The sequence below is a fragment of the Coregonus clupeaformis genome, chromosome 19, assembly GCF_020615455.1.
Source record: "Coregonus clupeaformis isolate EN_2021a chromosome 19, ASM2061545v1, whole genome shotgun sequence".
Classification (NCBI taxonomy): domain Eukaryota; kingdom Metazoa; phylum Chordata; class Actinopteri; order Salmoniformes; family Salmonidae; genus Coregonus; species Coregonus clupeaformis.
Genome location: NC_059210.1, coordinates 779,414 through 794,660, shown reverse-complemented (window position 1 = coordinate 794,660; position 15,247 = coordinate 779,414). Strand labels below are relative to the sequence as shown.

Sequence of the window (15,247 nt, the reverse complement as noted above, 5' to 3'; positions counted from 1 at the left end):
CATGAAAATATATACTCAAATATTTACAAAAATGTGAGGGGTGTACTCACTTTTATGAGATACTGTAGCTAGTCAGTACTGTTTGAGCAAACAAACAAAGTTAGTGTTAGCTACAACAATAGTCTGATAACACATAGCTAGCTAGCTATGTTACCCAAGTAAAACTGCACACAAATGAAGGAAAGCAGTAAAGTCACTTACTTGAGCAAACAAACTTTGCATTCCAATCTTGTGCATGAACAGATGAGAAAACGAGAACAAATCTCAAAGGTTGGTAAAAAAATAAAAAGAAGAAGCTAGCAAATGAGGTGTATTGTGTTCAGAGAGTTTTTAAATCTCCACTCTGTCCATGATTCAAAATCCAGGCTAGTGAATTGGTGCTCCATCTACGTAGAGTATACGTATTGAATGGGTGCCGCTGGTGTATATTGTTCTGTATTTCAAAACATTCAGTGGTGATAAATACAAACAATTAAGGTGTTCTTTAGTTCCAAAAGCCTGTGGCATTTTCTTTTCAAAATTCGCCAATCTTCCAAAGACAATCTCTGCTGCTATTGCGTTCGATGGAGGAGATGGAGGATGGTAACTTCCTGTAGGTGTGGGCTTTCCGTCTTCTTCTGTGGGGTTTAAGAGGTGCCACCACCAGTACTGTATGTGGCGGCACCGCTTAAACCCCACAGAAGAAGCCGGAGGCTTCTAGTTTTGTCAGGGTTGTAGGAGAGTATGAATCATAGACTGTAGCCTATATCAAAAACCTTAATGCAAATCATTGTTTATAGTCTTTCAAATGAACCCATGGCTACATGGCTTGATGAGGTCTTACAACAGTCCTCTGAGTGGGGGCTACCTGCCAGAGATGCAAATCACATTTTAGGCGGCCTGCCAAAGGATTATAGTGGTACTCTGAGTGGGGACTACCAGAGATGCAAATCACTTCTTAAATGGCAATCTCTGCTCGCCCTCTGGCGGTAGGAATGTATTGCCTTGGGTGTAGGGAAAGCGGCAAATAGCAAGCGGGAGGCCTTTTTTTGCGTGCTGGGAAGTGAGGTTCTTCAAGATAATAGGTTTGTTTGTTTTTGGATGGGGGAATTGTTTACATTTTTGGGATTGTGCCCAGCAGGAACAGTGTGTGCACAGGTAAAAGCCTACAGGAAATGCGAGGCCATCAATGGTGTTTTGTGTGGGTGCTATTATTTCTTACAACCGACAAGAACCTTTGAACATCAGATCTGCAATTATTTACCCCAATTCCGGCTTCAACTTCGACTCATCTGCCCTGGGCTCTCTCTGTAATTCAGTCCCCGTTAAGAAATCGTCACCAGAATCAGAGATTATGCTACAGGACTGCTTTGCTAGTGCTGATTGGAATATGTTTTGAGACTCAGTCGATAACAATGATGAGCTAACCACCTCCGACACCAGCTTCTGAGTGGCGCAGTGGTCTAAGGCACTGCATCGCAGTGCTAACTGTGCTACTAGAGATCCTGGTTCGAATCCAGGCTCTGTCGCAGCCGGCCGCGACCGGGAGACTCATGGGCGGCGCACAATTGGCCCAGCGTCGTCCAGGGTAGGGGAGGGAATGGCCGGCAGGGATGTAGCTCAGTTGATAGAGCATGGCGTTTGCAACGCCAGGGTTGTGGGTTCGTTTCCCATGGGGGGCCAGTATAAAAATAAAATAAAATGTATTCACTAACTGTAAGTCGCTCTGGATAAGAGCGTCTGCTAAATGACTAAAATGTAAATGTAAATGTAAAATGTAAATAAGAAAATGCATCGGTGAGGGTTCGCTGCTTACCCAATCAAAAGCCCTGGATTATTTAAGGACTACCACACACAGATCTATCGTAGACAACCCTGAGGCTATGGCCGAGGACAGGAATAAGTTCAAGAGGTCCCGCTATGACCTCCACAGAGTCATCAAATGAGCAGAAGGACAATAAGGTGGAATCATTTTACACAGGCGCCGATGCCCGCCGCATGTGGCAGGGGCTACAGTCCATTACGGATTACAAAGGAAGACCCAACTGTGATCTGCCGAACAATGCCTCTCTACCAGACGAACTCAATGCATGTTATGCACGCTTTGACAACGACAACATCGTGCCGGGTTTGAGGGCTGTCACCGACCCAGAGGATTGGGTGATCTCGCTCTCTGAGGCCGACGTGAGAAATGTCTTTAATCAGGTCAACACTCACAAGGCCGCGGGGCCAGACGATATTCCAGGGCGTGTTCTCAAAGCATGCGCAGAAGAGCTGGCAGGTATATTCACGGCAATTCATTTTCAACCTCTCCTTGTACCAGACTGTAATCCCCACATGTTTAAAATGACCATCATCATTCCTGTCCCCAAGAACTCTCAGGCCTCATGCCACAATGACTACCGCCCTGTAGCACTCACTTCTGGTTATGTCACACATTAACTCCACCATCCCAGACACGATAGACCCACTCCATTTTGCATACCGCCCCAACAGATCCATAGATGACACAATCTCAATTGCTCTCCACACTGCCCTCACCCATCTAGATAAGAGGAATACCTATGTGAGAATGCTGTTCCTTGACTGCAGCTCAGCGTTCAACACCATTGTCCCCTCCAAGCTCGTCACCAAGCTTAGGACTCTGGGTCTATACACCTACATTTGCAACTGGATCCTGGACTTCCTGATGGTCGACCCCAGGTGGTGAGGGTAGGCAACATAACATCTGCCACGCTGACCCTCAACACAGGGGCCCCACAGGGGTGTGTGCTTAGTCCCCTCCTGTACTCCCTGTTCACCAACAATTGTGTGGCAATGCATGACTCGAACACCATCATCAAGTTTGCTGACGACGGTGATAGGCCTGATCACCGGCGACGATGAGTCAGCATACAGGGAGGAGGTCAGGGACCTGTGTCATGGAAATTCTAATCAATAATGAGGAGAGACAAGGTCAATCACCAATCAGGATATGACTTTATTCAAAATGTATTAATAAGGTAATAAGTGAGGCTGGTCGACCCAACACTCTTGACTGTTGGGTTGAGAGCTCTGACATACAGACAATACAAATATATTTTATAGGAAAGATACACCCTCTCAGTCTACATGACAAACAGCAGATGTGTGGAATGAGTCAAAAGGTTAGGATTTGTATGAAAGAAATGAATAATTCACAGCAGACAGTATCTGCGGTGAAGACTGTTCTCATTGTATGGAAACCAGGGTTTGGCCCCCAAGACAAGGTTCATATCAACTATTCATAACAGATCTCGTCCCTGATACCTTACAGACCCCAATTCAGTCTATGAAAATTCAGGCTCAGTCAGACCAGAGACATCTCCCTCTCACACACCATTAATCACTAAATGCAATGTGGCTGTTGGTTTTATCACCTAGCCATTCATAAATCAATTGCCAGCTCCAGATACCCCTATATCGAGTAAAACCCATGTCCTTGACCACACGCCTAGACTAGCTGCAGGGAGCTGGAGTAGAAACCATCCCTTTACAAAATCACAGCATTAGTCAGACAGAAATGTCTTACTATTTGTTAACCAAAGGAGATAAACATGTTACATGTAAATTTCTCTCACACCTGGCAGTGTGGTGCCAGAGCAACAACCTCTCCCTCAATGTCAGTAAGACCAAGGAGCTGATTGTGGACTACAGGAAACGGGGGGGCGAACACACCCCATCCACATTGATGGGGCTGCAGTGGAGCAGGTCGTGAGCTTCAAGTTCTTCTGTGGCCAAATCACTAAAGACTCAAAATGGTCCAAACACATGCACACAGTCGTGAAGAAGATGCGACAGCACCTCTTCCCCTTCAGGAGGTAGAAAAGGTTTGGCATGGGCCCTCAAATCCTCAAAAAGTTCTACAGCTGTACCATTGAGAGCATCTTGACTGGCTGCATCACTGCCTGGTATGGCAATAGCGCCGCACTCGATCGCATGGCGTTACATCACTGGGGCTGAGCTCCCCTAGGACATCTATATCAGGTTGCGTGGAAGGAAGACCCGGAAAATGGTTCGACGACTCCAACAACCCAAGCCATAGACTATTCTCACTGCTTCCGCATGGGAAGCGGTACCGGTGCATCAAATGTGACACCAACAGGCTCTTGAACAGCTTATATCCCCAAGCAATAAGACTGATAAATAGCTAATAAAATAGCTACACAGACTATCTAAGTTAACCCTATATCTTTATTTACATTTAATTAAAAAATGTTATGAACTTATATCCTGTTGCCTAGTCACCTTACCCCTATCGTATACCTCCATCACTCCAGTATCCCTGCACACTGTAAATATGGTATTGGAATTGACCCTGTATGTAGTACGCTTACTTATTTACTTATTGTATTCTTCATATTTCTTCTTATTTCTCGTGTGTTTTTTTGTATTTTTTTCAGTATTACATTGTTATTGCATTGTTGGGTTTTGAGTTGGCAAGAAAAGCATTTCACTGTACTTGTGCATGTAACATCATTTATTTTTCAACTTGAAACTTTTAATGAACTAATTTCTGTCCGAGCATATCTACTGAGATGTGCAAACTGTCCAACAGGGAGATTGTCTTGGATTTGGTCTGTACTAAAGTCATGATAAATTTCACGTTTGTGTTCCATGTGTTCAGGAGAACAAAGAAGTCAGGGAGCTCTTGTTCACTACCTGTCCACAGCATCAGTATGTCGTCAATGTATCTGTACCAACCCATGACATTGGGTAGGAAAGGGGGTAACACTTTATTTGGATAGTCCCAAGTAGATGGTTTGTAGATGTTCATACAGAAGCCCTGAAGCCCAAGGCAAAAAATTAATAAAAAATACAGTATGTAGACTCTTGGAATTATCTCGCTTGAACAACTTAATATCTTGTTTGAACAACTTATTATCTTGTTTGAACGAGTTAGTAAAAAAAGTTTGTCAGACCGTGTAATGGTTGCTGCAGCCATTCATTCACTGATTCCATCCATTGATATGATTATTCATTGGCAGTTCTTTGATAGCCTAAAGATGGTCTGCTTTTGAATGCCAGAACATGTAAGTGGGCGAGTGTGGAGCAGATTTAAACAATTGTGTCAGCCGTCTCTCCCGCTGCAATTTCGCTCAAGTACAGCTCAGCCACAAGCTCTGGGCTTGCTCTGCCCACCATTTTTCATTTCCTTCCTTTACTATTCTTATTATTAGGCCTATGCGGTTATAATATTTTAGCATACCCTACCCATAGTAGCTTACATCTAGTTTACATTCTAAGTTCTAACATTAGGATATGTAGTTAGGCAATACATGGGCTACTGTAAAATGTATTTTTGTTTTTCTTGGAATAGAAACACCATAATATAAATCAATTTAATTCAGCTAAAATATCGGAAATAAATCATAAAAAATAAAGGTCAGTATCAGCTTACTTTCATAAATAAAAGGGAATAAATTATTTCAAACTGCAGCGGTCAAATGATTTGCGCACAGAAGCAAGCAACAAGCTTCATGTGTATTGAGCATGGGAAATGCGCTCTACAAATGTATTATTATTATTATTATAAAGACAGAAATATAAACTCGTAAAATATTAATTACATAAAGGAATATTAGAGGGAATATAGCCATAATATAAACAAGAGAAAGGAGAATGGAATATATTTGAAAAGCCTAAAATTAAAAAATACATTGAGATGTGTTTGACTTGCTGTGCTGTCTGCAATCTCTATTGCACTCCACACTGCCCTTTCCCACCTGGACAAGAGAAACACCTACGTGAGAATGCTATTCATTGACTACAGCTCAGCGTTCAACACCATATTCGCCTCAAAGCTCATCACTAAGCTAAGGACCCTGGGACTAAACACCTCCCTCTGCAACTGGATCCTGGACTTCCTGACGGGCCGCCCCCATGTGGTAAGGGTAGGTAACAATACATCTGCCACGCTGATCCTCAACACAGGGGCCCCTCAGGGGTGCGTGCTCTGTCCCCCTCCTGTACTCCCTGTTCACCCATGATTGCATGGCCAGGCACGACTCCAACACCATCATTAAGTTTGCCGACAACACAATGGTGGTAGGCCTGATCACCGACAACGATGAGACAGCCTACAGGGAGGAGGTCAGAGACCTGGCCGTGTGGTGCCAGGATAACAACCTCTCCCTCAACGTGATCAAGACAAAGGAGATGATTGTGGACTACAGCAAAACAAAGAGGACTGAGCATGTCATTCTCATCAACGGGGCTGTAGTGGAACAGGTTGAGAGCTTCAAGTTCCTTGGTGTCCACATCACTAACAAACTATCATGGTCCAAACACACCAAGACAGTTGTGAAGAGGGCACGACAAAGCCTATTCCCCTTCAGGAGACTGAAAAGATTTGGCATGGGTCCTCAGATCCTCAAAAAGTTCTACAGCTGCACCATCGAGAGCATCCTGACTGGTTGCATCACCGCCTGATATGGCAACTGCTTGGCCTCCGACTGCAAGGCACTACAGAGGGTAGTGCGTACGGCCAAGTACCTCACTGGGACCAAGCTTCCTGCCATCCAGGACATCTATACCAGGCAGTGTCAGAGGAATGCCCTAAAAATTGTTGAAGACTCCAGCCACGGTAGTCATAGACGGTTCTCTCTGCTACCGCACGGCAAGCGGTACCGGAGCGCCAAGTCTAGGTCCAAAAGGCTTCTTAACAGCTTCTACCCTCAAGCCATAAGACTCCTGAACAGCTAATCATGGCTACCCAAACTATTTGCATTACCCCCCCTTCCCACCCCACCCCATCCCCCTCTTTTACGCTGCCGCTACTCTGTTTTTTATTGATGCATAGTCACTTTAACTCTACCCACATGTACATACTACCTCGACTAACCGGTGCCCCCCGCACATTGACTTTGTACCGGTACCCGCTGTATATAGCCTCCCTACTGTTATTTTATTTTACTACTGCTCTTTAATTATTTGCTTATGTTTTTTACTTATCTATAGATTTTTTTTTTCTTAAAAAACTGCATTGTTGGTTAAGGGCTTGTAAGTAAGCATTTCACTGTAATGTCTACACCTGTTGTATTCGGCGCATGTGGCAAATAAAATGTTATTTGATTTTGATTTGGCATGAATATCTCTGCTCAGCTTCAAATGCACTCATTGATGAAATTGCCCCTATTTATTGTGCCACTTTTGTTTACCAAAGACCCCACAATTAGACAGTGACATTTCTTTCCGCTAATAAAAATGACTCGACAACATTATTGTCCAAATAATCCATGCTCACCTCAGAAATGTTTTGTCCAATAGGTGGTTTTTGTCTCCTGGTAGCTTGAAGTGTTTGAAATAGCCTAATCGGTCTGTGTCAGCCTGAGTAGAATAGTAAGGTAATAATAGTTTATTATTATTATTACTGCTACTACTGCATGAGGCTATAAAACAGCAAGTTGATCCCTTCTCGAGGATGCTTTCAAACAGTGGCGGTTTTACACGGAGGCCGGGGGAGGCCCGTGCCTCCCTGGAAATGTCCCTGGCCACCCCTGTGGCCCCCCCGTGCTGACCAAATAAAAAATTATGAATTTATAACTATTTTACACGCGAGCGCCAAAAGCGGAACTAATGCAACGCTCTACACGGCAACGTTCTACACGGGTAAATTAGAGTGGCGCACCCAAAAACTGTATCCTGCCATGTGTGGTGCTGCTTCGGTGAATGAGAGCTCAGCAACTACGATTTGCAGGAGTCGAAGGTAAGCAAAACGATTTAATATCATAAGTGACTTGTTGTTCTTGCACATAGCCTACATGTTCCTTTTGTTCCTCACACATAAATCAAATCAAGTTTTTAAATGTCTGGTCTCGATTTGTTTAGAAATGTAATCATATCTAAGCAAACTCATCGAAGCAGAAGCAAATATCCAAATGTTAGTAGGCTATCCTTGCTAGGTCTACACAATGTTGTGATGTTAACCACGTAACTTCATCCGTCTTGGCTGTTGCATCGCGATAACAAATACATTTTTAGTAAAGTAATCAACAGGTTATCTGCCAGTGTTAAGTAGGGAGGGATGGTTAGGTAACAAAATGTAATGCATGCCCCTACGTTTTTTCTTCTTCTAATAGTTATCATGAAACGAGGAAGGGACATAAAGTCATTTTTTGCCCCAGCAAACAAAAAAGTGAGAGAAACAAATCGAGGTTTTGAGAAAGTTGAGGAAGAGGGAGAGCCAGCATGTGATGAAAGTGAGGGGTCTGACAAAGAGAGGGAAATTCCAGAGGGTGAGGAGGATGAAGAAGAGGGTGAGGAGGATGAAGAAGAGGGTGAGGAGGATGAAGAAGAGGGCGAGGAGAATGAAGAAGAGGGTGAGAAGCATGAAGAAGAAAGCATACAGGGACAGAGAGATGAACAGCCAGAGGGACAGCAAGTGGATCCATGTGGATCAAGTACTGCACCATCAGGTTTGTGATGAGGAAGGTTCTTACTATTTGCAAAGCAATGCAATTACAATGTAATGGTAGGCCTGCTGGGTGTCCTTAAAATGCTGCTTTCTGCTGTTAATTCTTTTTTGTGTCAATATGGCTCTTTTTTTTAAAAAGTAAATACTTTGCCTACATTTTGAAATACATGCAGATATACAGTAAATAAATGTTGTAGTTGTGCCCTATGTTTACTGTCCATCTTCTTCAGATATCAGCAAGTCTAAGTATGACGTACCAGTACAGCCGAACTTGAAGATATTTCCAACCACACTGATGGGGGACAGAAGACGAAGCTTCAGACCAAACTGGTACACTACTCATCCATGGCTTGAGTATTCTGTAATGACGGACTCTACATGTTGCTATGCATGTAGACATTTTAGCACACCAAATGCCCCAGACACCGTTTTTGTTTCAACACCTGGTTTTACAAACTGGAAAAAGGCAACTATGAGAAATGCAGGGTTTTCACTACATGCAAAGTCTGAACGACACAAGTGTGCAATGATCGCATGGAGGGATTATCAAAGAGCTGTTAGAACTGACGCAACACTAACAGATCTCCTTGACAAAGAACACACTAAACAAGTACAAGAAAATCAGGCATACATTAAAACAGTTGGGGAAGTGCTGTTGCTTACAGCTACACAAAAACATAGCACAAAGAGGACATGATGAATCTGAAGGGTCCACTAACAAAGGAAACTTTAGGGAAATTCTTAACACAGTTGCTAACCACGACCAACTTGTTAAGAGAAGATTAACTTCCATTCACAATGCAAAGTACACAAGCAAGATCATCCAGAATGAGGTTTTGGGTTGTTTGGCAGAAATGGTTCGGTCTGAAATCATAGAAGAAGTGAAGAAAAGTGAGGTTTTTAGCGTCATGGCAGATGAAACAAAGGATATTTCAAAAAAAGAACAGATGTCCTTCACACTCAGGTACTATTACAATGGGGCTATTAAGGAGAGTTTTCTCCATTTTGAATCTGCAGAGAGGTTAGATGCAGCAGGGCTTACTGGAAAAATAGTACACTTACTGGAACGTTATGGCCTGGACTACAAAAATAACCTCGTAGGCCAAGCGTCACGATGGCGCTGCCGTTATGAGCGGTAAGCATTCAGGGGTTCAGGCAAGGATCAAAGAACAGGCTAAATTTGCCTTCTACGTCCATTGTAGTGCTCATTGTCTGAATTTAGTGTTAGTTGATGTAGTCAAAAGTGTCCCAGAAACGGAGGAGTTTTTTTCTTTGTTACAGAGTCTTTATATGTTTACTTCTTCCTCATATGTGCACCCAAAATGGCTGTCTCTCCAAAGAGAAATGTATGGCAGAACCAGAGAGCTGCAACGTTTAAGCGACACACGTTGGTCATGCCGATTTCTAGCCCTACGTAATATCATGGACACTCTACCTGCCCTTAAACGACTACTGCAAGAGATTGCTCAAGAACGTCATGGTGAAAGAACTGTTGAGGCCCGAGGTCTTCTTGCTCAAATTGACCTAGAATTTGTTGTGCATCTTGTTACTCTGCGTAAGTTGTTTGGGGGAGACAAAGCTATTGTCTGACATGTTACAGTCACAAACTGTTGATCTGTCAAGTGCTGTTGACTTAGTAAATGCTTTAGTCCTGACATTGAAAGACCACAGGCAGGAGTCTTTCTTTGATGAGTTGTGGGATGAAGCATTGAATATTTGTGAGCAGTGTGATTCTGCAACAAGGTCAGTGGCGAAACGTCAGAAAATGCTGAGCTCTAGACTCAGTGGCTACTGCACGCTAAGCACTGTTGGTCAGAGGGAGGTAGAACGTGACAAAGATATGTTTCTCACATCATTTTTCTATCCTGTAATTGACAGCATGCTCAATGAGTTGAACAGACGTTTCTCCAATACAAACTGTGAGCTCATGAGAAGCATACAGTCTCTCAGTCCCCAGAGTGATACCTTTTTAAAGGAGAGCAATGTTTTTTCATTTGGCCGTTTGTATAATGCAGACATTGATGATTTAGGGCATGAGCTCCATCAATTTAAGAGAGTTTTGGACAGAAAAATACAGAGTGGTGAAGTCAAAAAGCCATGCAGTACAGTTGAGCTGGTTTGTTTTATTGAGCCATACAGGGAAGTTTTCTTTGAGCTCTTTAGACTGTGCAAGATTGCTGTAACCCTTCCTGTAAGCTCAGCCTCTTGCGAACGCAGTTTCTCCACACTGAAACTGATAAAAACCTTCCTGCGGTCCACCACTAGTGATGAGAGACTCAGTGATCTTGGTGTCCTGAGCATAGAGTCCAGAAGGGCCAAGGCTCTGGATCTTGATGTATTTGTGGACCGTTTTGCCAGACAGAGACAGTCTGGTGTCCATATGAAGTTACATGTGTAGACAGAGACAGTCTGGTTCCCATATGAAGTTACATGTGTAGACAAAGAGTCTGGTGTCCATATGAAGTTACATGTGTAGACAGAGACAGTCTGGTGTCCATATGAAGTTAGATGTGTAGACAAAGAGTCTGGTGTCCATATGAAGTTACATGTGTAGACAGACAGTCTGGTGCCCATATGAAGTTAAATGTGTAAACAAAGACAGTCTGGTGTCCATATGAAGTTACATGTGTAGACAGAGACAGTCTGGTGCCCATATGAAGTTACATGTGTAGACAAAGAGTCTGGTGTCCATATGAAGTTACATGTGTAAACAGAGACGGTCTGGGGTCCATATGAAGTTCGCGCGTACATGTGTCTACTTAGATGAACCCACCGTGTCTTAAGAAGCTGAAGCTTGTTTTATTTTTCATTTTACATCATCTATCTTTTTTTCCTCACAGTACCAGTAGTTCCACACACTACTAGAGTGTATGTATGTTTGTATGTATGTATATATATCCCACCAATCCTCTCTCAAGAGGTTTTCAAAAAGGGGCAAACTCATGTCTCAAGACCTGCTTCTGTTGGTTCCCCTCTCCTGCCTGTAACTTTCCATCCACATCCCCAAAGTTTTGTGGCCCATTATGACATCACTCCATTAAGTGATTGCTGCATGTACTGCTCTAAGGGAAACACTTCTCTCTCTCTCTCTCTCTCTCTCTCTCTCTCTCTCTCTCTCTCTCTCTCTCTCTCTCTCTCTCTCTCTCTCTCTCTCTCTCTCTCTCTCTCTCTCTCTCTCTCTCTCTCTCTCTCTCTCTCTCTCTCTCTCTCTCTCTCTCTCTCTCTCTCTCTCTCTCTCTCTCTCTCTCTCTCTCTCTCTCTCTCTCTCTCTCTCTCTCTCTCTCTCTCTCTCTCTCTTTTTTTTCTCTCTCTCTCCTCTCTCTCTCTCTCTCTCTCTCTCTCTCTCTCTCTCTCTCTCTCTCTCTCTCTCTCTCTCTCTCTCTCTCTCTCTCTCTCTCTCTCTCTCTCTCTCTCTCTCTCTCTCTCTCTCTCTCTCTCTCTCTCTCTCGTTATGATTTTATTCTTTTGAATTATCTCTGCCAAACATCTATGTACTACAAATCTTCAAGCTCCACAGATGTTTTATGGCATCCACTAAACCTCTTTAGATATTTGTAAATTATACAGTGTGATACCTTTCAACGAAAGTTTATTTTATTTTTTACCAACTATGATTTTTCCTTTTGAAAACAAGCAAAGCAAGAAAAAAAGAAACAAAATCACTCCAATCATTGCACACTTGTGTCGTTCAGACTTTGCAGGTCCAGCTTTGACATGATGATCTAACTAACACTAATATTGTAACTAATATTGTAACTGAAATATGTATGATCCTATGATGAGCGATTGCTTACTTCCCTTTCACTCTTAAAAAATTACTGGAAAAAATGTGTATAAAAAGGTATATGTAGTATATGTTTGTTTAGTGAGCATTCATGCTGTCATTTTTCCTAATGTGAACTATGGTGGAAATGTGCTGTCCTAAATGGACTTGCCCATATATGTTGTAAAGCCTTTTTTGTACACCTGCTCATCAACTGACAGTGAAGTACACAAAGACACACACACACACACACACACACACACACACACAGACACCTGTAATATTCTTGTTTTCATGTTGTTGCTGATATCCATCAGTGTTGTTCATATTGCTACATTGTGTTGACATGATTGTTGCTTTTAAACGAATGTTAACTTAATGTTTATTGTCTGCATCCTATTGGACTACTGGATGTTAATGTGTAACACGTTTCCCTGTTTATGTGCTTTAGCAATACTGTATGTCAATATGGTCATGCTAGTAAAGCCTCTTTGAATTGAATTTCTTTTCTGATTTGGTTTATTTTACCTAAATGGATACAGGGTAGTGTGTTTTGTTTATAAATCACTCAAAGTTTTCTTTCTTAAAACAAAATGTGGAATCAACTGTCCACAGTAGTGGGGCTTCCATAAATAGGAAATGGCACATTGTTGTACCCTTTGTTGTATCCTGGAGTTTTGTTCACATTGAATATGAACCCTGTATTTGTACCCTGTACTTTTTAATTTGTTTTTATTTATTTATTTTTTCATTTTTATGGCACTATCTCTCTTGCATCTGCACTCTTGTACAAAATACGTGTTATAATAAATGTCATATGATTTTAAAGTAAAATAAAGTTTATAATCTTTGAATATCATGTGTTGCCAGTTTTTTTATGTGTGCCCCCCTGATTAAACACTGGCCCCTCCTTGGCCCCCCTAGTAAAATGTGTCTAGAACCGCCACTGCTTTCAAATCAATATATTTTGCTTTGCCTCGTCATCAAATTAATAGGTTGATGTCATTGGTGCTATTGAAAATCGGATAGCTTCCTTATGTTTCAGTAAACCATTAGCCAACACTTCAAAGACTAAGTGTCATGAATGTTTAGGATCTCTTCATTTTATTTAGGTGATTAAATGTATTTTTTCCCGTTATTGTGAACTATAGGCTATAATAATTTAAACCTTTCAATTGAAGGCCTATCACAAACCTCTTTTTGTAGGCAATTCTTGTAGGCTAATAAAAGCATGTTGCTCACAGGATAAACCTGCCTATTATCTCTGAAGTTTATTCATTTATTCACAGAGCGCTATATAAAACTAGTCCTATAGGTAAGTGCAGTCTAAACAATTCACTTATGATACCAAGTTACCTCCCTACATTGATTCTATTGATGAAAAAACGTTGTTTACCTTGTGTCGTACGCATTTCATTCAACATTTAATTCTAGCTCACAATCAAGGACGGCTGTGTATTCCCTCCGGCAATGGTGAAGTGTAGGCCTATGACTATGTAGCCTTGTGACACTGTCCTACTGGACTCTGTACCGGTCCCTACTTAAATGTAATTGATTTTTGAGAAATAGCATCCACAAATGTTTCAATATATTATAAAGTGTTAGGCTTATTTATATTATGGCTATATTCCCACTAATATTCCTTTATGTAATTAAGCTTTTACATGTGTATTTTTCTGACTTTATAATAATAACAACAATAATAATACATTTGTAGAGCGCATTTTCCCACGCTCAATGCACGTGAAGCTTGTTGGTGCTTGCTTCTGTGCGCAATTAATTTGACCGCTGCAGTTTGAGGTTGGTTATTCCCTTTTAATTTATGAAAGTAAGCTGATACTGACCTTTATTTTTTATGATTTATTTCCGATATTTTAGCTGAATTAAATTGATTTATATTATGGTGTTTCTATTCCAAGAAAAATTTAAATAAATTTTACAGTGGTCTGTGTATTGCCTAACTATATATCCTAATGTTAGAATGTAGAATATAAACTAGATATAGGCTACTGTGGGTGGGGTAGGCAAAAATATTAAAACCGCATAGGCCTAATTAAAAGAATAGTGATAAAGGCAAAAGAAAATGCTAGACAGAGCATGCCCAGAGGTTGTGGCTGAGCAGTACTAGAGTGAAATTGGAGCGGAGAGACGGCTGACAATTGTTTTTATCTGTGCGAATTACACTCTGCTCCTCGCTCCACACTCGCCCACTTACATGTTCTGGCATTCAAAGCAGCCCAACTTTCGGCTATCAAAGAACTGCCAATGAATAATTATATCAATGGATGGAATCAGTGAATGAATTGCTGCAGCAACCATTACACGGTCTGTCAAGCTACATAACAAATTAGGCGTACATAGACAAAATAACAATTAAGTCGTTCAAACGAGATAAGTAGTTCAAACAAGATAAATTATTATCTACTGTGATGTCACGAGAGGCTGTGTCCTGGAGGGACGTTACATCCCCCTGAGGTGGCTGCAAACCCAGACAGCTATGGCTCCATCTGCTGGTAGGGTCGGGAACTCCACCCCTCTATGGCCAATCTTCCCACGCAGCTGAAACAAATGAGGAGCTGATGAGCTGAAGGTTTGGGAAGTGAAGAGACACACTGAGGGAGTGTGTGGGGGGTGAAGAGACACAGTCTCCAACCTGGGCTCTCTGGAGGACAAGAGTGCTGCACGTCCACTTCCATGAGGAATATAAGGATTTGGAGATACTTACCTTTGGGAAATACTCACCTTTGGATATATGCACCTGTGGAAATACGTGAGAGACATTTGGAAGGACTTTTTGCTGGGTTGGCCACTAGCTGCAACGTGGACTACAGTAAGGCTGGGGAAAAGTTATCTGAGCGAGTGAGAATTATGATTTTGGATGTGGAAGAGACATCCCTGAACTGTTAACCCTTAAAGAGCCACAAGAGAACAGAATTTTGTTATATTTTCGTTAATTTCCCAAGACCTATAATAAAATCCTTGTTTTGTTTGAACCTTGTCTCCTTGCACTACTTGAGCAATCCCGCTGAAAGCTGTGTAGCCTCTCGTGACGTCACAGATGGTGGAGAATA

General features: G+C 42.0%; 1 protein-coding gene across 1 annotated transcript in view; it reads left to right on the top strand.

The window, feature by feature from the left end:
• LOC121556817 (neuronal tyrosine-phosphorylated phosphoinositide-3-kinase adapter 2-like) overlaps window positions 1-2,378 on the top strand; it is a 74,643-nt gene extending 72,265 nt beyond the window's left edge. The window contains exons 4-5 of the mRNA XM_045205191.1: window positions 2,057-2,260; window positions 2,353-2,378. Coding sequence (XP_045061126.1) covers window positions 2,057-2,260; window positions 2,353-2,378 — 230 coding nt within the window. The remainder of the gene's footprint in view (window positions 1-2,056; window positions 2,261-2,352) is intronic.
• The last annotated feature ends 12,869 nt before the right edge of the window (window positions 2,379-15,247 follow it).